At 52.8% G+C, this 21744-nt stretch overlaps 9 protein-coding genes across 9 annotated transcripts; 6 read left to right on the top strand and 3 right to left on the bottom strand.

The window, feature by feature from the left end:
- Window positions 1-33: 33 nt before the first annotated feature.
- QC761_305750 (uncharacterized protein) lies at window positions 34-1964 on the bottom strand (the record flags this gene model as incomplete). The annotated part of the gene is made up of 2 exons (XM_062877719.1): window positions 169-1964; window positions 34-116 (listed from the first exon to the last, which is right to left on the bottom strand). The coding sequence occupies exons 1-2, from the start codon at window positions 536-538 to the stop codon at window positions 34-36; spliced, it is 453 nt and encodes a 150-aa protein (XP_062733523.1). The 5' UTR covers window positions 539-1964.
- Window positions 474-2843, top strand: CDC10 (cell division control protein). The gene is made up of 3 exons (XM_062877720.1): window positions 474-1324; window positions 1410-1972; window positions 2025-2843. The coding sequence occupies exons 1-3, from the start codon at window positions 1204-1206 to the stop codon at window positions 2352-2354; spliced, it is 1014 nt and encodes a 337-aa protein (XP_062733524.1). The 5' UTR covers window positions 474-1203; the 3' UTR covers window positions 2355-2843.
- A 272-nt stretch (window positions 2844-3115) lies between these two features.
- On the top strand, window positions 3116-4480 carry QC761_305770 (uncharacterized protein; the record flags this gene model as incomplete). Its single annotated transcript, XM_062877721.1, has 1 exon — window positions 3116-4480. One exon carries the CDS (start codon window positions 3116-3118, stop codon window positions 4478-4480), a length of 1365 nt encoding a protein of 454 aa, XP_062733525.1.
- A 607-nt stretch (window positions 4481-5087) lies between these two features.
- On the top strand, window positions 5088-5966 carry QC761_305790 (uncharacterized protein; the record flags this gene model as incomplete). The annotated part of the gene is made up of 2 exons (XM_062877722.1): window positions 5088-5453; window positions 5513-5966. The coding sequence occupies 2 exons, from the start codon at window positions 5088-5090 to the stop codon at window positions 5675-5677; spliced, it is 531 nt and encodes a 176-aa protein (XP_062733526.1). The 3' UTR covers window positions 5678-5966.
- Window positions 5693-7774, bottom strand: QC761_305800 (uncharacterized protein). Its single transcript, XM_062877723.1, has 2 exons — window positions 6769-7774; window positions 5693-6700 (listed from the first exon to the last, which is right to left on the bottom strand). The coding sequence occupies exons 1-2, from the start codon at window positions 7190-7192 to the stop codon at window positions 6003-6005; spliced, it is 1122 nt and encodes a 373-aa protein (XP_062733527.1). The 5' UTR covers window positions 7193-7774; the 3' UTR covers window positions 5693-6002.
- A 193-nt stretch (window positions 7775-7967) lies between these two features.
- On the top strand, window positions 7968-10545 carry UBA2 (E1 ubiquitin-activating protein uba2). The gene is made up of 4 exons (XM_062877724.1): window positions 7968-8303; window positions 8376-9624; window positions 9690-9768; window positions 9825-10545. Exons 1-4 carry the CDS (start codon window positions 8079-8081, stop codon window positions 10147-10149), a joined length of 1878 nt encoding a protein of 625 aa, XP_062733528.1. The 5' UTR covers window positions 7968-8078; the 3' UTR covers window positions 10150-10545.
- Window positions 9601-12243, bottom strand: QC761_305815 (uncharacterized protein). The gene is made up of 3 exons (XM_062877725.1): window positions 11225-12243; window positions 10583-11156; window positions 9601-10334 (listed from the first exon to the last, which is right to left on the bottom strand). Exons 1-3 carry the CDS (start codon window positions 11471-11473, stop codon window positions 10186-10188), a joined length of 972 nt encoding a protein of 323 aa, XP_062733529.1. The 5' UTR covers window positions 11474-12243; the 3' UTR covers window positions 9601-10185.
- Window positions 11441-14178, top strand: LCB3 (Long-chain base-1-phosphate phosphatase). The gene is made up of 4 exons (XM_062877726.1): window positions 11441-12124; window positions 12352-12568; window positions 12627-13888; window positions 13960-14178. Exons 1-4 carry the CDS (start codon window positions 12001-12003, stop codon window positions 14046-14048), a joined length of 1692 nt encoding a protein of 563 aa, XP_062733530.1. The 5' UTR covers window positions 11441-12000; the 3' UTR covers window positions 14049-14178.
- A 689-nt stretch (window positions 14179-14867) lies between these two features.
- QC761_305830 (uncharacterized protein) lies at window positions 14868-21225 on the top strand. Its single transcript, XM_062877727.1, has 4 exons — window positions 14868-16217; window positions 16281-18388; window positions 18440-19597; window positions 19655-21225. Exons 1-4 carry the CDS (start codon window positions 15789-15791, stop codon window positions 20697-20699), a joined length of 4740 nt encoding a protein of 1579 aa, XP_062733531.1. The 5' UTR covers window positions 14868-15788; the 3' UTR covers window positions 20700-21225.
- Window positions 21226-21744: the final 519 nt, after the last annotated feature.

The following is a 21744-nucleotide window of genomic DNA, read 5'->3' on the forward strand; positions in this document are numbered from 1 at the left end:
CAACAGCACCTCCTCCCGTTCTTATTCAGCCATTTATTTGGTCTTAGCCTTGACCTCTTCCTCCGCTTGAGCCTCCTCCTTGGCCTTGGCCTCCTGGTGCAGGAATCCTCTGAGTCCTGAAGAAACAGTCAGCTTATATGGAATCGCCCCTGAGCAGAATTTCCTTACTTGATGCGCAGGTAGGGCAGACATAATGCATACGCTTCATCCCACCACACGCCGGGCAGACGCAAAGTGCCGTTACGTCCTTGATAGCCTTGCCGGCCATTTGTCTGTGTCTCTTCTTCATGTGCGATGTCTTCTTCTTTGGTACAGCCTTGAGAATACCCTCCCAAATCCCCTCCAAGACTTCTGGTAATGATGGAAGACCGAGCGAGATGCCTACTGGGATGGCGATGTTGAGGTTGGGAAACAGGGGGAGCGAGAGCTGTCGTACAAGAACCTGGGCCCTTGATGCCGAGAAGACTGTTGGTGGGAGGAGTCTGGGGAGGAAAGAGGCCGAGGAAGCCATCCTCATTGTTGGTGCCGCCATTGCCATTTTTGCTTGGTGATATTCTTGAATTTCGAACTCGATTGTACCGCCAAAGTAACTCGTCTGAAATAGACCAATGCCTTCCTTTCCCTCTCAATATTCCGGTATGTCCTCCTCTCGTGGCTGTACCGTGGCGCTGTGGATGACGCTGTCGGGTCGGTCTCGGTCGTCGACCCAAAAAATATTGTCGGCCGGTGCTCTTCGCGATGGATTGTCCCACCACTTCAATCCACTCGAGACATTGAAAAAGAATGGGCCGGGATGGCACGGTCCCTCTCCTGCTTCTGAGCTGCCACTGCAGCGCTGGAGAATGCGCTAAGACCCTCTAAACCCAATTGAGGTTGTGCCTGGGGCAGCAGCTCCACCAGGCCAATCAGGTGCCGGCTATGACCCGTCCCCCTTTCCCCAGCTGGCGAGCGACCCCTTGGACGGAAATTATTGTTTGGCACACGCTGTCGGCAGGAAAGGTCCACGGTGCTACCACGAAAATCCCCCAACCATTCGAAACCTCAACCCGACAGCAACTCTCGTCGATACACTCCATCTTCACCTCTCCATATCCCCCGTGAGCGCCTCTATTTCCTGGTGCTTTGCCCCTGTCTGCTTTTTGGAATAGCTCCATAGCGTGTCTCCCGTCTCCCGTCTTCAGCCAGTTATAACCTACCGCCACAATGGCCGCCATGCCTGCTGCCACCATCTACCCCCAGAGCCACGTCGGTTTCGACAGCATCACGTCCCAGATCGAGCGCAAGTTGCTCAAGCGTGGCTTCCAGTTCAACGTCATCTGCGTCGGTCAGTCTGCTTCTCCCAACTAACACTTTCCATTCTCCACTCCTCCCGTTCGCGAGCTGGGATTGACGTGTCTCGTGCAATGCAGGCCAGACGGGTCTCGGCAAGTCGACCTTGATCAACACCATCTTCGCCTCGCACCTCATCGAGTCCAAGGGCAGGTTGCTCCCTGACGAGACCATTCGCTCCACCACCGAGATCCAGTCCGTTTCGCACATCATCGAGGAGAACGGCGTCCGCCTCAGACTTAACATTGTCGATACCCCCGGCTATGGCGACCTCATCAACAACGACAGGTGCTGGGATCCTATCGTCAAGTACATCAAGGACCAGCATTCGGCCTACCTCCGCAAGGAGCTCACTGCCCAGCGTGAGCGCTACATTCAGGACACGCGCATCCACTGCTGCTTGTTCTTCATCCAGCCATCGGGTCACTCCCTTAAGCCCATCGATATTGTCGTGCTCAAGAAGCTCTCTGATGTTGTCAACGTCGTTCCCGTCATCGCCAAGTCCGATTCCCTGACTTTGGAGGAGCGCATGGCTTTCAAGGAGCGCATCAAGGAGGAGTTTGCTTTCCACAACCTCAAGATGTACCCCTATGACAACGAGGAATTTGACGACGAGGAGCGTGCTGTCAACAGCCAGATTAAGGTGAGTTAATAATTTTGGGTCACTATTAGGTCTTCGCTAACATGATTTTCAGAGCTTGATTCCTTTCGCCGTCGTCGGTTCCGAGAAGTCAATCATCGTCAACAACAAGCAAGTCCGCGGCCGCCAGAACCGGTGGGGAGTGATCAACGTTGAGGACGAGACCCACTGCGAGTTTGTTTACCTCCGAAATTTCCTCCTCCGCACCCACCTCCAGGACCTCATCGAGACGACATCTCAAATTCACTACGAGACCTTCCGCGCCAAGCAGCTCTTGGCCCTCAAGGACCCCAGCGCCCAGGGCCACGGCAGCAGACCCATCAGCCCGGCTGCTGACCGCGAGATGAGCCGCAGCTCGCAAAGAATGACCATGAACGGCTACTAAGACAACCGAGCCTCTAATCACGCATACACACACACACACACTTACACTTATAGTAGTGTTTATTCGTCGCCTACAACATATGACCATGACAGACCTTTTGATATCCCGGCAGAAGCAGTGCAGTGCCACCAGAAACGCAGAAAAAGCTCTTACAACATCGAAACGAGAACGGGGGGACGGAGCAGCGAGGGTTGTGGGGAGGGAAAATAGCGAGGCGCATATGTGATTGCGGTTTGGCCGTCTGGTGTTTTATGTCGTCTTGTTGGCAGTTATTCCGGTGGACTGGACTCTTCTTATTATCCTATTTTCTTTTTATTATCCGAAGCTCTTTCGCATCTTTGCAACTTTTTTTCCCTTTTCTTCTTTTAATTACCCCGGGCCCTCCACAAATTAATAGAGAGCTAGTTTCGATACCTGACGGAGAATACAGATGATATGTTATGAATGTGTATTTGAAACCGGACTGTCTTGAGTTGATGATCGGTGTCCGTTGTCCGTTTGAACTGGCCATCAAGAGTCCGGCTGTTGGTGGGTTGGTTGTAGCTGGGTTAGGGTTTATAGCTCCAACCGCCACTGACGCGTTTAGACGCGACCAATTACTGCGGACCAAGAACTTAAAAATCGACAACTCACTTCTGAGATTGTAGCTTGCCATCAACTAGTTTTCAATCATTAATGAAATCTGGAGTTTTTGTTCCTTTTTGTTGATACCCTCCAACGTATCTCTTTTTTTCTTTTTTCTTGTCTCACTCCTTCCAACAATGCCACCACCCAAAAAGGTTGACAAAGGGATCGTTTCCCTCGACCGGGAAACTCCCATTCAGGAGGAGGTCAAACCGCTGATAGAAGACATCCTGAGGACAAATTACTGTGTTCAGAGGTCGGTGTTTCTTGTAGAGGGGATCGACATGGTGAGGGTGGTTGGTGGGGCGGGGAAGATGGTGAGGTTGCTGTTGGGGGATGGGAAGCTGGTGATTCAGGGGTTTGTGAAGGGAGTTATGCACTGGGTTGTGGAGGGGGGGAAGGTTTTTGAGGGGGGGTATGTCAGGTTGGATAAGTTTGAGGTGGTTGAGATCGAGGGGGAGAGGGTGTTGGTGATTGGGGATTTGAGGATTGTGGGGTGGGATGAGGGTTATTTGGGGGTTTTGAGGGGGGAGGGCAGGGAGGTTAAGGATGTCGGGGGGCTGAGGGAGGGGGGAACGGGGGGGGAAAGGTTGTTTGGGTTGGAGAGGAGGGTTAGGGAGATGGAGGTTAGGAGGGAGAGGGAGAGGGAGAGGGAGGAAGAGGAGAGGAGGAGGGAGGAGGGGAGCAGAAAGGAGCTGGAGGCTGAGGTTGTTGAGCGGGAAAAGCAGGCTGTTGAGCGGGAGTGGGAAGAAGAGGCGAAGAAGGAGGAGGAAGATGAGGATTGCATCTCTGAGTCGGACTATGATGATGATGGTTTTGAACAGATGGTGATATCGACCGAGAGGCCTACCCAGAGGAGGGTCATGGCTACCGCATACACCGGCACAAGCGTTAATAACACCACGACACCACAGCGACCACCGGTGTTCAAGCATCAATCGATTCAACATCCACAAGTCCTGTTGCCTCCTCCCTCTCGCCAGATATTAACTCCTAGAACACCTCAGCCTCGGCCGCCTATCAAACCCCAGGAAAACACCGCACCGAAACCGCTTCCCTGGCTTGCCAGCGATCCGACTCAACCCCTAAAGCTCACACCCCTCAGCCAAATCCCATATTTACGCTACAAACAAAACTGGATGGTCAACGTTCTCGTTGTTGTCACCCAACTCGGAGAAACAGAATCGTGTCCGTATCCTCCCTTTGTTCAAAGGCAGGCTAGGGTCATTGATCAGAGTACACCACATAGGCACATCCACTTGACAGTATTCTTGGAGCCAGCCGGGTTTGAGCCGAAGCTAGGCGAGGTCTACCTTTTGCTGGGTGTCAAGAATCACAAGTTTGATGGGGGTAGCTTGAAGAAGTATGTGAGTGACAAGCCCAAGGGGGGTGGGAGGTGGTGGGTGGAGGGACGAGGGTTGGGGTGGTGTAAGGGGATGGTGAAGGAGTTGGAGATCTGGTGGGCTCAGCAACAGGGGGGTGTTGTTGGGGAGGAGGATTGAAGATGCCCAGGAAATGGAGTTCAGTTGCGAATCGTCCATTCTCCAGCAAGGAAAGTTCGGCGGTTCCAACCATTTCCACAATGGGTCTTAAGGCAGCGACATCCACTCTTTAAGGACTCCTAATCTTCAATAAGATCAAAGGTGTTCTTCATCCACATCAATCATCAAATCCTCAAAAGAACGGAAGAACAGCTTGGAATCGTGAGGCCTCACGTGACCACGCCCCAGTTTCGCGAACAAGGAGTGGTGCGCCGAGCGACAAATGACTGGCTGGGAAGGCGCCTTCCCCAGCCCCTCCTCCACAGAGCCTCCCGGCTCCTGCCTCAAGAGCTGCAAAGCAGCCAATTCAACACAAACGACGAAAACGCACAAAATTACTCCGACTTTTTCGCTCAAGACCACAGTCACTGGTATTTTGCGATTTTGCGACGATAGCGATAAGCAGAATACATAGCTGTTGCGCCTACTATCGCCAAATTCACCCAAGACATCCCTCCCGCTGACGTCACTCACCGACCTCTTCTCACTCACCTTGACCCAACCACACCACACCTATCTTCTCAGCTTTCTCACGACTCTCTCATCGCCCCAAATAAAAGCAGAAACCATGCCACCCCGCCGCTCTACCCGAGCGACAACCAAGGCCGCCAGTCAATCCAAGCTGAACTTCTCCAACAAAATCACCAAACCGCTCCCCTCCCGCCCCAATCAAAAAGACAAGGCTGTCAAGCTTGAGGAAGCCATCACAAGAACAGCCACCCCCTCCCCTCCCCCCTTCTCCGAGCCAGCTCCTGAACAAGAACTTTCGCCGGCAGAGGTCAACGCGGCAAAGGTTTCGCAGGCGGCGATTAATCGTTACTGGAAGGGGATTGAAGACTCGAGACTGGCGAAGGAAGTTCACAAGAAGCATGGGACTGGGTTGGGGACGGGGGAAAAGATTTTGAGGTATTTTGACGTTAGCAGTCAGTTTGGGGTAAGTTTTCTGAAATTGTGTAAGGGAAAGGGATGGGTGCTGACGAGGTGATAATGTAGCCATGTGTGGGGATTACACGACTCGAGAGGTGGCAGAGGGCGGAGAGGCTGGGACTCAACCCGCCGATTGAGGTGCTGGCGGTGATTGTCAAGGAGGGGAGGGGGGAGGAGAAGGCACATTTGGATCAGTTGTTGAGTAGTACTGCGATTGGGGAGAGGGAGTAAATTCCAACAGGAGGGGGGGGAGGGGAATATGCGAAATGACATTGGAGTTTTGGAGTTGGGGAACTGCTTTCGGGGAAGGGGATCACAACAGGGAAACAAGGGCAGGATTTGGAAGGGGAATGTTATCAGGAGAGGAGAATTTGTGCCAACATAATCGAGTTGCTATGCATCCTTGCTGGATATGCACCTTGCTGATTACATGTACTTTTTACATAGCTTGACATCACAGATAGAGGTCATCGCAAACAGAACGAGCAACATAATTTCGCTCTACTCTAAATTCTATCAACACCTGGGGCGCTCTCCTCTGGTCTATGAAAAGTTTTTAATACCAGATACTCCTCGTCCGATGATGCGGCGCCCTCTCCCTCCCGTCGTTCTCCATCTCCTTGATGGTATCATAGAGGAAAAAATCAATCAAAATCGCATTCACCCTCGCCCCTGGATTTTCTCTCAATATCTCCCTCCGTATCAACTCCACACACCAGATACTGCACGCCCGGAGCTGGATCTCCCAGTTGCTACCCGAGGGGATGTCACGTTTGAGCTGCACGGTGGTTTCGAGGGGTGGGCTGTACTGGATGCAGCCGAGCTGGTTGAGCATCTGCGGGATGCGGTAGTCGGCAAACATGGTTATCTTATCAATGTCGTAAAATTTGCCGTAGGGGCCTTGGCCCTCGAAGCAAGCCCAGAGATCGGCGACGAGGATCTGGGCGCGTTTGAGGAGGCGGATGGGTTTCTTGCGGGGGAAGGAAGGGGGGGAGTGGGTGTCGTTGAAGCAGGAAAAGTTGGAGGCGAGGGTGTTGACCAGGCGAGCGGCGGAGTTGTTGGAGGAGGTTACGAGGTGGAGGGGGTGGCAGGAGAATTTCTCATAGAGAATCTGGCCGGCTTCACGGAGACAGGAGAGACGGGCGGCGAGGAGGGGCATTTCTTCCGAGGTGGCGGAGCGGAAGACGTGTTTGAGGGTGGAGAGGGTGAGTTCTTCTTCGTTTTGCCAGAAGTGAGGGTCTGTTATGGGGATGCCTGGGGTGGATGGTGTTAGTCTCGTGGTGTAGTGGTATATGTCTAAGAGAGAGATAGAAAAGACATACCCTCCTCCAACGCCCTCTGTAAAGCAGCCACCAAACTCCAATACCCTGTCCATCTCCTCCCCTTGTACTCGATGGAAAACCTCTCTTCTTCACCCCTCTCACTCCAAAAACAAAAGTTCAAAAGATCCATGGTGAAGATAAAGGCCACCACATCCTCTGGCTTGTCACCCTTTGATGGGTGAGGGTGAAGCTCGTGTGCCGCCCAGGTGGCCGGTGAGTAAGACTTTGTTTGCATCTGAGAGTAGATGGCTCTGGCGGCGTTTTTGCACGACCGCATGTCGAGGGCTACGTCGATGGAGTTGTTGTAGACATATTCGGCTGATTCAAGGACGCCCGTGTCTGGCTCAGCGGCGACTTGTGGTTTACCGGCGATGTGTTGGCGGAGGAGCTCGAGGAGTTCAAGATCTGGTTCCGAGTCTGACATTTTTTTCGGGTTTCTATTTGTCAGTTGGTATTTTTGTGAGTTTGGTCTTTCAGATGAGAAATTTTCCTATGAGATTTTGACTGTCCAGATCGCAAAACAAAAATAAAAGGGTGTTTGTTGGGATGTATGACTGGAAGTGAGTGAGTGGCTGATGTGGATTAAGCGGTCAATTGAGGATGAAAATCAGATAAGTGGGACTGTGCAGTCAAGCATAAAGTCTGGGCGGGCTGAAGGGGCTTTTGATCACGACGAGAACAACTGGAATCATGAAATATTAGGGAAAGAAGAGGTTTGAGAAGTATTTTGATGTGGTATATAGACTGGAAAGCTTTTTTTCATGGCGATACCGAGATTTGCCGTGACAGCATGTTTCAATATTTGTTTGGAGGTTGAAGCTCGGATAAGATGAGGCTGATAATCTGTAATAGGCGCATCTTGAAGGCTTGTTGCCGTCGAAAGACAAGGCAGAAGGGATATTCCTTTTCAAGTAATAAGCTTGAGGGGTCCGGTTTCAACCGAAGGCAAAGAAAGCTCCATCGTAGAGTCATCTTCACTTGAGGTTAGTTTTAAAAGAAGCCTGAAATAGAAGTCGAAAAAAGTAGCGAGGTGAAAGAGCGATGAGCTCAGTGTAAGAGCAGCACAGGTGCGCCTGGCAGGCAGGGCGGCCAATGGGGGGCGTCTCCAGGAAGCCGAGTGGGGCCCTGCAGTGCGCCATGACCCACACCAATGATGCCCGTCGCGTTCCCTGCCTTTCAAATCGCAGCAATTCGAAGCTCTCTTCCGGAAAGCACTTCCCAAACACACAAACCCGGCAATAGCTGTCGCCCACACATTACAACTCTACCGAGTAAGACGCAAGGTTTGGCGGAACCCGCTTTTGCCCAACATGTCGTCAGACCCCGAATTCGACGGCGTGTCACCGCTGACCGAAGCTAAGAAGTCGCGGGTGCTCATGGTCGGCGCTGGGGGCATCGGATGCGAATTACTCAAGAACCTCGTCTTGACCGGCTTTGGAGAGACGCACATCGTCGACCTCGACACAATCGACCTTAGCAACCTGAATCGACAGTTTCTCTTTCGACAGGAACACATCAAGAAGTCGAAAGCGCTGGTAATTGCACCGCAACTGCCCAAGTCGCAACGGTCCGTGAAATCGCAAGGCTGACGTGCATGGTGTTTCTAGGTCGCCACAGAGGCTGCGCAAAAGTTCAACCCGAACGTCAAGATCGTCCCATACCATGCGAACATCAAGGACCCTCAGTTCAACATTGAGTGGTTTAGCAGCTTTAGGATAGTTTTCAACGCCCTCGACAACTTGGAGGCCCGACGACATGTGAACAAGATGTGCTTGGCGGCCAATGTGCCACTGATTGAGAGCGGCACCACCGGGTTCAATGGCCAGGTTCAGGTCATCAAGAAGGGCGTGACGGCCTGCTATGACTGCACAGCCAAGGAAACACCGAAATCGTTCCCAGTTTGCACGATTCGCAGCACACCGAGCCAGCCGATTCACTGCATCGTCTGGGGTAAGAGCTACCTCCTAAATGAAATCTTTGGCACAAGCGAGGACGAGTCCGCCTTCGATCACACCACCGATGCTGATAATGCGAAGGAGATTGAAGAGCTGAAGAGGGAGTCAGAGGCACTGCGGAGTATTCGACAGTCAGTCGGCACACCAGAGTTCAGCGAAGCTCTCTTCCAGAAAGTGTTCAACACAGATATTGTCCGGTTGAGGTCGATGGAAGATATGTGGAAGAGCAGGAAGCCACCCGAGCCACTCGACTACAAGGTCCTGATGGAGAAGGCGTCTAACCTTGACAAGGAAGCCGTGGTCGAAGACCAACAAAAGGTTTGGACTCTGGAAGAGAATTTGATTGTCTTTAACGACAGTCTCGATCGGCTCAGCAAGCGCGTAATGGAAAGCAAAGCTGCCGGCCAAGATGCTGTCATCACTTTCGACAAGGACGACGAGGACACCCTCGACTTTGTCGCTGCCAGTGCCAATATTCGATCGACACTCTTCGGCATCGACCGGAAATCAAAGTTCGACATCAAGCAAATGGCGGGTAATATCATTCCTGCCATCGCCACCACCAATGCCATTGTGGCTGGCCTCTGTGTTTTGGAGGCGTTCAAAGTCCTCAAGGGCCAGTACAGCCAGGCGAAGGAAATCTTCCTCACTCCTTTTGCTACCCAAAGACTGCTTGGATCCGACAAGGCGCGAGAGCCAAATCCCGCCTGCCCGGTCTGCAGCTCGTTCCAGATACGGTCGCTGGTAGACTTTTCCAAAGCTACGCTCAATGACTTTGTGGAGGACTTTGTCAAAGAGGAGCTTGGCTATGGGGAGAAGGAGTTTGCTATTAGCACGGAGGTGGGAATCATCTATGATCCTGATGAAACGGATAATTTGGAGAAGAAGTTGTCCGAGCTTGGTATGTTTTCCTGTTTCGTTATTCATGAAGGCTTTACAGGGTATTTCTAACAGTATTGTACACAGGCATCAAATCTGACTCCTTCTTGACCATTACCGATGAGGATGACGAGCTCGTCAATGTGGTTGTCGCCCTTTCAGAATCGTACGTCTCGGTTATTTATTTCCCTCACCAGACCAGTTGACTGACATCCCTTACAGGAAAGAGCCTCTCGAGGATAAACCTGTCAAGGGGATTTTCTCCTCTGAGAAGAAGATCGAGATCCCAGCCAAGCCTAAGCAGCCAGCTACGGAAACCAACGGCGCTGCCAGCGATAGTCCCCCGCTTGTGGTCTCCCTCACGAAGCCTACTGACGGTGTCACGCCCGCTAAGCGCTCTCACCCCGATAGTGAAGAGGGGATTGCGAAGAAGGTCAAGACGATCGCTGCTGGTGCTGATGAGGAAGGCGATATCGTCATAGTGGACGATGCGCCTTTGGACGCTGGTGGTAGTAGTAGTGAGGGGGCGATTGTCATTGATGATTAATTCTTCCGACTCTTTGAAATATCGAGAGAGGTGAGTTCAAGCGCTGAGTCCACCATCGAGGTTGAGAATGCAGTTATTAGCGTACTGGTTTTTGGCGAGGAAGGAGGCGGCATCGGCGACTTCGTCTGGGGTGCCGAAGCGTTGGAGGGGGATGAGGTTTTGTAATTTGTCGATGTTGGTCATATCTGGGGGATTTGCGAAAAGTCAGTGAATGTGGTGGGGCGGGGGAGTTCGTAGGAGTAGGATGCATGTGTGTGTTTTGTTTTTGTGTGTGATTTGCTATTTGGCCTGGCGAAGAAGGGGAGATGGAAAAGGGCAAGGCATGGGACATGGCTTGTGGAGTTTTGTAATCATAACAGCTGAGAAGACGTTGATCTTTCACAGGAATACTGAACAAAATATGAAAAGTAAGAGAGGGGAGAGAGAGGCTTACCTTTTGTCATTGGGGTGTGGATGTATCCTGGTACAATAGCATTGACTCTTACACCCGACTGTCCGTACTCCATTGCTAGGGTATTTGTCAAACCCAAAACCCCGGCTTTGGTGGCGGCGTAGACTGCGCTGCCTGTGATTGCTTTTGTTGCCAGCAAGGAAGCGATGTTGATGATGACACCCTGGGAGCCAGTTCTGTAGCTTCCTGGGTGGAGCTGGGGGGGTTCGGGGGTGATGGGGGTTGTTTCTTCGTCCTCCTCTTCTTCTGGGGTGAGTTTTTGACTTTGGGGGAGCTCGGCTTGTTCGGTGGTGATGTCAATTTCTTGGACTGGTTCAGATGATGATGGGGTTGAGGGAGAAGAGAGTTTGGACTCCCAGTGGGCGGCGGCGGCGGCTTTGGCTGAGCGGCGGGCCGCGGTTGTGTGGGCGATCATGGACTTGCCAATGTACTTGCAACCGAGGATTGTGCCGAGGAGGTTGGTGGAGAGGAGCTCGTCGATTTCAAACTTGCCGGTGTGAAGGAGGAGTTTGGTTTGGGAGATGCCGGCTGAGTTGATGAGGATGTCGATTTTGGGCTGGATGGGGTGGGTTAGTGATGTGTGTGGGTGATATGGGGGGTTGGTTATGAGGGAGGGAACCATACGTGACGTTTTAGGAGGGTTTCCCAGTGTTCTTTGACTGTTATGTTCATGTGGTAGGGGACGTGGAGGGTGGGATTGTTGAAGCCTACGACGAGCCTGCGGTCGAACTTGGGCTTTACGCCAGCTTTGCGGGAGGCCATGATGACTTTGGCGCCTTCTTGGGCGAAGCGTTTCGCGATTGCGTGGCCTATGCCTGAGGAAGCACCAGTTACGAGGGCGATTTTGCCTTTGAGGGGGTATTGAACAGACATTTTGGGGTTTGGGTTGTGAGTTGTGTGATGTTGAAGAGTGAGCAAGTTGAAGTGTGAATGAGATATCCCACTGAGTGATGTAATTGGTGGTGTATATTTTACGGTATAGTACACTTAACGTGTAATACAGGGGTCGAAGTTACGCAAGCTTGTGATTTGGCACAACACACGACTAACTGATCGCCTTGTATTGGTCTCACAGATGGACGGACGAACTGCAAGATAAATTTAGGGGGGCTGCTGCCAAGGAGAGGCATCCAGGGGAGTTTGCAGACAGAGCTGCCTTTGCCTTCCAAGTTGTTGGATCTGGGACGGAGGAGGAACAAATCGGGTCTCCGCTGCGACGCAAAACCGAATTGCGACTGGGTTGGCTTTTTTGACTTTTACACGCTCCCGAGGTTTATCGCGATATTTTTTGAAGGGCATGAGTGCTCTTCGACGTACGGACACACACATAACCAACCCAAGGATCTGAGAGAACACGGCGAGCGACAACGAATTTATGACGACGGCAACGGACGGTTTCCATGTGTAAACCTGCGAACGGCTCGGGCTCGGGCTCAGAGCTCCCAGTTGCCCCGCTACCTGTCAGTGGTGACGAGAAGGCGAAGGATGTGGTGGTGGATGCTGGATTGAAGAGCCTCGACCATTGTATGTCTCCCGAAGCGCGCGATTGTTTTCTGTCGGGGGGATATTTGGACAACAGCATACTTCTTTGTTGAGACGCGACACAATGTACCTTGAGGGCTTGAGGATGGAACAGGGCCGACGGTCAACCCCGCCTGTCTCTCCGCCATGTCTTCTACACTGCCGGTGGCACAGCGCTACTCGCATTCGATAGTCACGGGAAACGAGATGCTGACATGTGAATTGTGTAGATCGGCGAGCGCTTCCAAAATGGCGATATTCTTTGCGACAATGCCTCCTGCCCCTCGTGCGGTGGGAGACACCCTATCTCGCCGCTTTCCAGAATGCCGTACGAACACCAGCTCTCGATAGCTACTTTGCGATCACGGCCAACCTTGGCACACATACATTCTTTATGATTGGGCTGCCGATCCTGTTCTGGTGCGGCTTCAGGGGCTTTGGAAAGGGGTATGGACTTTTGCTGCAACCAGGCAACAGGAAATCGCGGCTAATTGGAGGTATACAGACTCGTTCATATCCTTGCTGAAGGCGTCTTCTTCACCGGCTTCCTCAAAGACATGTGCTCCCTCCCTCGTCCGCTCTCACCACCTCTCCAGCGCATCACCATGTCTGGCTCTGCTGCTCTCGAATACGGCTTCCCCTCCACCCACTCCGCCAACGCAGTCTCTGTTGCAGTCTACGCTATCCTCATGTTGCGAAGTGACCATAACATCTACTCGCCCACCACGACCATTGCCCTCGAAGCCCTTGCTTACTTTTACGCTCTCTCGATTGTTATCGGCCGTCTTTACTGCGGTATGCACGGGTTCATCGACGTCATTATCGGGTCTATTATGGGAACGGCTATCTCTCTCGTTGAGTTTTACTACGCCCCGGCTGTGGAAGAGTGGATGTACTCTTCCAACTACGCCGCTCCCTTGATCGTGGCGTTAATCATTCTTGTGCTTGTGCGTGTTCACCCCGAGCCAGCAGACGACTGCCCATGCTTCGACGACAGCGTGGCTTTTGCCGGTGTGATGATCGGGTTGGAGTGCGGTATGTGGCGGTTTGCGAGGTACTCCCCTTATGCCACTATCTACAACGGGTCAGACGCTACGTTCTCCCTCGCTGCGATGGGGTGGCCCTTGTCTATTGGTCGCGTCGTTTTTGGCGTTCTGATGATCTTCGCCTGGAGAGAGGCGATGAAGCCAGCTCTGTTGAAGTTCCTGCCTCATTTGTATAGGTTGTTAGAACGTGTGGGCATGTCCCTGCCCAGAAGGTTCTTCGTGCCGGCGAGCGAGTACAAGGATGTGCCGCTGCATGTGAGGGACGATAACCTGATTCCAAATGTATCTGATTTTCCCAAGGTGATGAGGAGCATCAGGGGCCCGGGTCGCGGTAGGAGCGTGAGTATCGGGCCGCAAAGTGCGGCGGATGCGTATGAGACGTTGGCGTATCGCGAGCGGAGAAGGAGGGAGTCTTTGGAGGGTGACAATGGTGGGGTGAAGAGCAAGGGGAGCTTGACGTCTCTTAGGGAGAGTGCGGCGAAGCAGAGCGGGGTGCATGTTTTTGAGGATGGGGGGAAGAGTTCTGGGGTGCAGCAGCAGAATGGGAGGGTGGCGGAGTTTGAGAAGATGATGGGGACGGGAACGGTCGTGGTTGCTAATGAGGAGGAGATGGTGCTTGGTGTGGAGGATGAGTTGGGGGAGAAGGAGGTTTTCTCGAGGCTGGTGAAGCCGAGAGTGAGGTATGATGTGGAGGTAGTGACCAAGCTGGTTGTTTACACGGGTATGTTTTCTTCTGCTTGTGGATGGCGAGGGGTTTTTGTGTTTGGTTTACTAACGCTTGTGCCACCCCAGGAATCGCTTGGTTGGCCGTGGATCTGATTCTCGTCACTTTTGAGATGATTGGGCTTGGTGCGGGGCACTTGGTGGCGGCGGCACCATGATGAACTTTAGAGGTGAGAAGAGAAATTCTGGAATACGCCAACGCCTTTTAATGTTTGCAACTTCTCTTTGGCTATTGGCTTTGTAATAGTTCTTGATACATAATGAATGAGGATTTATGATGATGATGAGCCTTGCGTTTCTTGTGTCTAGGTATCGAGCTGGTTTTCTGAAAGACCAAGACATGGTCGAGTCCACGGGCTCCAGTCAGAGGCTGCCAGAGATCAACAAAGGTCAAGGCGGTCAGGGACGCCCCTCTCCCGACCAGTCGGTCAACACCCGCCAGCCGGTGATGGAGAACCCCTGCGTCTCAACTGTGAATGGATGGATCAATCAGCGCCATGTTCTGGGTCCTCGGTGCCTGGGTTTGATCTAATCTAATCTCCATGTAACCCGATTTGCTGTCACCATCACTTACAGATCTGACTGGAGGAGCTTCGAGAAGCGAAGCTCCATGTTGTTTATATCCTGTCTTCGAACCTGCATCAAAGTGCATCTCCTGCTTGACTTCTTTCCGCACTTCACCCGATAACTGGCGCACCACCTTTGAGCACATACTATATACTTGACGGCATTTACACGACCAGGACTCCAAATGCTTCGAATCCATACCCCACGAAATAATCTACGTCTGATCTGTACCTGAGCCAAGTGAGGCTGGGCTGCAGGTCATAGGGTGCTACTGCATGGCACGCAGCATGAGGTTGTGGAGATGGCCGTTTTTATTCATCCCTTCTAGCGTAGCTGGAATGGAGTTTTCTATTTTCCACATCACCACATCCACACACCTCCTTTGCCAACCTGGAAAGCTCCAGCTTCAAGCGCCGAAGCTCCGGCTATCAGACCCGGCAGTGGCGAAGCTGGTTTTTGACAGATCTTGCACGTCGCCATGACGTTGGCTAGAACAAAGAGTTTTTCCGCAGTTAAACCGGGGCTCCCAGCTGCATCTGTCCAATCACGTGCAGAGCTGAAGGACAATTCAAAGTCTTGGCCTACCAGATCGAGTCTAGCCTTGGTGCATGATTTTATGAAGCGGAGGTGTTCGGTGCTGTGTGGCGCTCTGCCTTTCTCAACCCAGGCAAACCCAAATCGCATTGGAACAGACACCCAACCTCCGCCCCGAGTCGCACAGAAAGTGAGAAAGCTGCCCATCAGCTATTGTCTTTTTTTGCGCGAAGTATCTGGATGAGCATTGTCTGTCTGGACCCCCAATTCACACGGCGTTCCACCCGACTGGTGTTCACTTACTTAGTCTTTGAAGAGTCGAGTGCCAAGTTTCAAGTTCAGTGAAGATACAGGGACGATTCCCCCAGGCTGCGCTCGGTCTCTTTCAGCCATCGCAACCGCTGCAAAGCCGCTGTAACCAACCAAGCACACGCTGTGCAGGGCGTGCTCAGCACCTTTCCCCTTCGGTTATCGCCCACTTTTTACCTTGATCCATCAGCCCAGATTCCGTCCAGATCGACCCATTCAGCAAGGCAACCTACAGTTTCCCCTTCCCCCAACCCCCTCGGGAATCCAACAAACCTCCCAAGATATCGATCCTGGCCCTGCATCTGCCATTCTTCGACCCGGCACTTGCTGGCGCCTAGGCGCTTCACCGCTGAGAGATCTCGCTGTGTAAAGCGACGACAAACCGACACACTGGCCCACTCTTCATCGCATTCTCCGCAGCTCATCGTCATATCGCAAGAGGGGGAAAACGCTGCAAAAATCAGACGCATGTAGCGTCTTCAGCGACAATGTCCCTCGAAGCGATTGGCGCTCCGGCGTCTGAGCCTACGATTTTCATGGATGTTAATCCGCCCGTCGTTGTCGTTGCCGTTGCCGACAGCTCAAAGCCCCTTGGTTTGAACTCGCCTCCCGACAGCAACAATGCCATGACTCTCGACGGTAGCGACTCGGAGCTCAGCGATATTGACGAGGTTGCCGACAAGCTTGACGGCAAACTTGAACTCAACGACGCGATCCAAGACGAAATCAGACTGGAGACGGAGCCTGCTCCTGCTCCTGCTCCTGCAAACGAAACACAACAAAATGAACCGGAGGCACAACCAGGACCAGCGGTTGAGGAGGCGGAAGATATTGGCGAGGTCCTTCCCGACCACTGGTCCGGTACTGTTCCGGTGTTTAAACCAACAATGAAGCAATTCCAGGACTTCAAAGTCTTCGTACGCTCGCTCCTCCCTCGCCCAATCCAGCTCTGTGGCCCGTGACTAACGGTGAATTATTAGATGACCAAAGTCGACAAGTACGGCATGAAGTCTGGAATCATTAAAATCATTCCGCCCCAAGAATGGAAGGATTCGCTACCTCCATATGACGACATGGTGAAGCAGGTCAGGGTGCGCGAACCGATCAAGCAAGAGATCATGGGATCCAATGGCACGTATAGACAGGTCAACATTCTTCACCAGCGATCCTACAATCTGCCGCAATGGAGACAGCTCTGCGAACAGAGCGAACACCAACCTCCTGCGAGACGAGGCGAGCGCCGTGCCAATGCCGAAAAGAAGCCATCCACCCGATCACGCGCCGCTGCCAACTCTGGCGCCCCCAGGCCGGCTGCCGCTCCAGCCAAAAAGCGTGGCAGAGGAGGTAGAGCAACACGCGCTTCGGCCAGGACGGCGAAGAATGAGCCAGCCGAGGAGGAGGAGCGGCCAATGACACCTGTGTCTCCGGTGCCCGAGAAGGAAGAAGTCGTAGACTCTGTCGAGCAGGACCCGGGTGTCAAAGAGGAGGAACAGTGTGACGAAGATGATGGCGCGCCAGCACCGCGTCGGATGGGTTTCTCCAGACAAGGGAAGCCCAAGATGCAATCCGTGTCTGCCCGACGGAAATACGTTCGCCGTGAAGGTTCTGCCATGATTGACGAGGCCGCGTTCAAGGACTGGGATTATCGGATGGACGTGTCAGACTTCACCCCGGAGCGCTGTGAGGAGTTGGAAAGGATTTACTGGAAGACGCTCACATATGCCTCGCCACTGTACGGCGCTGACCTTCTCGGTACACTGTTCAGTGAGGATGTCAAGCTTTGGAACCTGAACAAGCTGCCGAATCTGTTGGATGTTCTGGGTACCAAGGTTCCCGGTGTCAACACTGCTTATCTCTATCTTGGCATGTGGAAGGCAACGTTTGCATGGCATTTGGAGGACGTGGATCTCTACAGCATCAACTACTTGCATTTCGGCGCACCAAAACAATGGTACAGTATCTCTCAAGCCGACGCGCGACGATTCGAGGCGGCCATGAAGAATATTTGGCCAACGGAGGCCAAATCATGTGACCAATTCCTCAGGCACAAGGGCTTCCTGATCTCGCCTGCTCATCTCAAGCAACACTACAACATTACCGTCAACAAGTGCGTTTCGTACCCTGGCGAGTTCGTGGTGACGTATCCCTATGGTTATCATTCTGGCTATAACCTCGGTTACAATTGCGCTGAGGCCGTCAACTTTGCCCTGGACAGCTGGCTGCCAATGGGCAAGATTGCCAAAAGATGCCAGTGTGCTCAGGCACAGGACAGCGTATGGGTAGATGTTTACGAGATCGAGAGGAAGCTCCGTGGCGAGGAAACCGAGTATGAGGAGACAGAAGATGAGGACGAGGATGAGGACGACGACGATGGTGATATCGAACTGAATGGCGGGCTTCCGAGTCCCCCTCACAGCCATGGTGTCCGGGTTAGAGCTCCGGGCAGAAAACGTAAGAGGGGAGCAAACGACAATGATGGATCGGAGAGAAGAGCCAAGAAGGTTCGCGTGCGTGTCAAGCCCCATATCGAACCCCCGTGCTGCCTCTGTCCCAACGACATCCCCGGGGCCGAAATCATGTCGACGGACGATGGTCGCAAAGCGCATCGCATGTGCGCTCTCTACCTTCCCGAGACTTATATCGAGGAAGTTGATGGACAAGAAATCATTGCCAATATTGGAGGTATCAACAAGGACCGCCTGGAGCTCAAGTGCTTGTATTGCCGTTCCAAGAAGGGCGCGTGCTTCCAGTGTTCTCAGAAGAAATGCCACAGGTCGTATCACGCGACTTGCGCGGCAGCTGCGGGAGTGTTTGTGGAGGAGTCCGAGGTGCCGGTGTTTGGTGAGGATGGGACTGAGTACAAAGAACAGGCGTTCGAGTTCAGCTGCCGTTTCCACCGGACCAAGCGAGACAGAAAGGCTCAGGGCGGTGTCTTGGAGGACGACCCGAGAGTGCGGGAGGTGGCAGCTGCACTCAAGCAGAACGACATATGCCAGCTGCAGTACTTCCGAGGCGAGATCTTTGCTGGTGTGGTGGTGGAGAACCGTGCGGATGAAGAGATGCTTCTTCTTGATGTCATTCCGAATGGGTATGTCAGCCACAGTGTGAGGCTTGGGAGGACTAAACTAACATTTAGCAGCGATCGAGTTGAGGTTGAATGGAAGTGGCTGCTGCTGCCCGACCCCGCGGATTACCGTTTGCCCAAAGCTTCGGCCAATGCGGTCCCGATGCCGACGTGCAGAAAAGCGAAGCAGGAGATCAATGCCAAACGTGCCGTCGACGAGGTCCCACGAAAGAACGACGAGTTCGGCACTGGGCTTGTCTGGGCCGAATTCCACACCAGCGATCCCATCAGAAACCGCCAGCAGGTCAAGATTGACTTTGCCAAAGAAAACCAAGTCTGGCACTACCTGGGAAAGACGTCGACAGAAGCCAAGGCTCAGTACACCGAGAATATCGCCAGGCCTCAGCACAATCTCAAGAGCAACTTTTTGGACTCGATTCCCAAACCAGTCTCGGCGGTTTCCGTGTCTTTGCTACCTCAGCAGGTCCGCAGCAGGACATTCACGGCGGCATACCCAGGCCAGGTTCCGTTTGCTGGCGGATTTTCAGCCATTTCACACCACGGAACACCGCTGGGACCATTGGCTCCTAAGCAACCAAAGCCCTACATGTACAAACCTAAGAATTCTACCGAGCCACTGTCCCAGCCTGTGCAATTTATGCCGCACAAATTTGCACTTGACCCAGCTACGCCGGCGGCACCTTTCTTGCAGATGCAGCCCCACCAGCTGCAGCAGCAGCATCAGTACATCCAGCCACACCAGATGCATTATCAGCAGCCCATCCAACCTGCGCCTGCCCCTGTGCAACGGCATCCAATGCCCCCTCCACCTCAACCTCAGCCTCAGCATACCTTCCAGCAGCAAGTTTTCCAGCTTCAGCCTGCCCCTCCTCCACCTGCTCAGCAGCAGCCGCAACCTCCTCCTCGGCTGCAAGTCAAGCACTACCAGCCGCCCCTGAAGGAATCCCGGAAGAAGAGTTCGTCGACATCCTATTCGTCGGAACGTTTCACGCCCGTCGGAGGTAGTAATGGATTCCCGCAGCTTCCTGGCTTGACCTGGCCCCCCGCTCACATGAAATCAGGGCAATACAATCAGCCTCCTAGAGACTGGCCTCAATCTGCGGCAGACAGGCCGCCCATGACTTTGGCGATGAAGCCCAAGGGTCCTGGAGAGGGGCAGCCGCAGATCCATGCGTACCAAAAGTACGCGTTTTTCCAAGTTCATCACAACAGGTATGTCTTGCTTTGTGTTTCCGATTTTCACGATCTAGTCACTAATATCTGCCACAGGGATCCAGTCAGATATCAGACTCCTTATGGGCCAGGAGGAGGCTTCGTCAACGGCTACGAGCGTAACCATCGCGCATTTTTGATGCAAGCTCAGCAGGCCTTGAACGGAGGCAAGAAGAAAGCGCCAATGAGGACACTTCCTCCCCTGCAGCAGACCAAGAGCATCCAACCACAAGCTACCCCATCGCCTGGACCAGGTGGTCGGCCACAGGGCGGATACTCATCTCCATATGCGCAGATTCTGCCCCGCCCCGACACCGCAAGCAGCCAACAGTCGCCATTCACTTTTGACAACTTAAGAACGGGTTTCTCGCCGTCGCCCGTGTCACCCTACCAGCAGCACCAAGGGTTCTCAGTGCCCACGACACCTGCGAGCTCATCAACGTACGAGATGAAGCAGCCAGTATCGGCTCCACTGCATCCTGCCATCAACCCACAGTACGGGACTTCGTTCCAGCAACAACCACCATCAGGTGGAAATGACCAAACCAACCAACAGACATGGTCTGCGAGTTCTCAAGTATCAACGCCTGTACCTATCCCCCAGCAGCGACCGATAAACTCCGCACCTCCGCCCCCTAAGCCAGCTTTTACCAAGCAAAGTCATAGCCCGATTCCTCTGCCACCGTATGTTAGGCAGATGACAAATGGCCAAAAGTCATCACCTCTGAGCAAACCACCGGAGCAGGCGGCGCCTCAGCAGACGATGCCGATGCCCCAACCTCAGTACCTGGGGCATACTCCGTCTGGAATGTCTACTATGCAAAGCTACTCATATCCTGAGCCTCAGTCTGGACCGGTTCTTGAGAACGGATGGAGACCAGGTTCTGACCCTATGGTGATGGCAACAACCCCAAGCCCAGCGACCCAGGCATCCACGCACTATCAACAAATTTCGACTCCAGAGCAACATCAGCAACAGTCGGCAAACATGACGTATCCTCCACCGCCAACACCTGACGGGGATCCGCAGAAAGAACTTACCAAGAGGATAATGCTCAGCCTTAGGCGGGCAAGTCAGCAAATGGGGCCGCTGAACCTGTAGGGTGGTGTTGAATGATGTTTCTCTTGACAAGGCTATGTATTTCTGAACTTCTGGCGCGAAGACTGGGCATGGGATGGGTTGAACATGGCAAGGCAAGGTACGGGTATGATACTCCATGGCGTTTGTGGCTAGGGTGGCCCCTACCTAATGGCTGGTTGGCATGGAACAAACTTTGGGGGTCGGAAGGGGGGTAATTCATGCTCAAATGAGCTACTTTGTGTTTCTTTTTGCTATGGGTTTTACTTCATCGGTGATGCATATATAATGTATGATATCATTAAGTCACTTGCTAAGCGGATTGAGGAAGCGATTTGTATGTTTTACATCTGGTAAACGAGATGGGAAGTCCAGACTTTGGGAGGAAGAGAGAAATGGACGGGACAGCGCGGTATCTTTTGGGTGTTATAGGAGTAGGGGTTAGGGGGGCAAGACTTGTACCCTGTGAAGGGTAATTATGTAGTGTTGAACATGGGGACTAGGGAAGGATTAGTTAAACTAAGCAAGAAATCATTGCTCCAATTGTGGTATATTTGAGTCTGGTGGATTATCGTAATGGGGTTGGGGTTGTCGTGTTTGACTTGGTGAGGGTAGCTAGACATGGTCGGATGGCTAGGTACCTAAACCATTACTTGTCTCAAGGTGCTCACTTCATCTCCTGAGCATTGCCCGCTCTTTTTCCTTCGTTTTGCAAGCTGTTTCATCTCCTTGTCGTCTTATGGATGACTGCCAGCGTCTCAGCCCTAGTTCTGCATTGCCGTCCTAATCAACATTTGGTCAGATAGTCTGACATCTCGTCAGTTTCGACGCCCCAGCTCCTAAATGCTTCAATCACGACCGGCAGTCATCCCCACTACTTGACAGCACCATCCTGCCATGAACAAAGACACAGAACAATTTCTAGTGGTTCTGAACAGCACACACGCTCTTTTCTCAACTTGAGCTGAACGTTAGCTGCATCCTCAACTGAACAACATTTTACATACATTTAAATAATCCATCACGCCTCACCAGTTCAAGTCCCAAACTTCTGCTCTTATGACCTCTA

The sequence above is a fragment of the Podospora bellae-mahoneyi genome, chromosome 3 (assembly GCF_035222275.1).
Source record: "Podospora bellae-mahoneyi strain CBS 112042 chromosome 3, whole genome shotgun sequence".
In the NCBI taxonomy this organism is placed as follows: domain Eukaryota; kingdom Fungi; phylum Ascomycota; class Sordariomycetes; order Sordariales; family Podosporaceae; genus Podospora; species Podospora bellae-mahoneyi.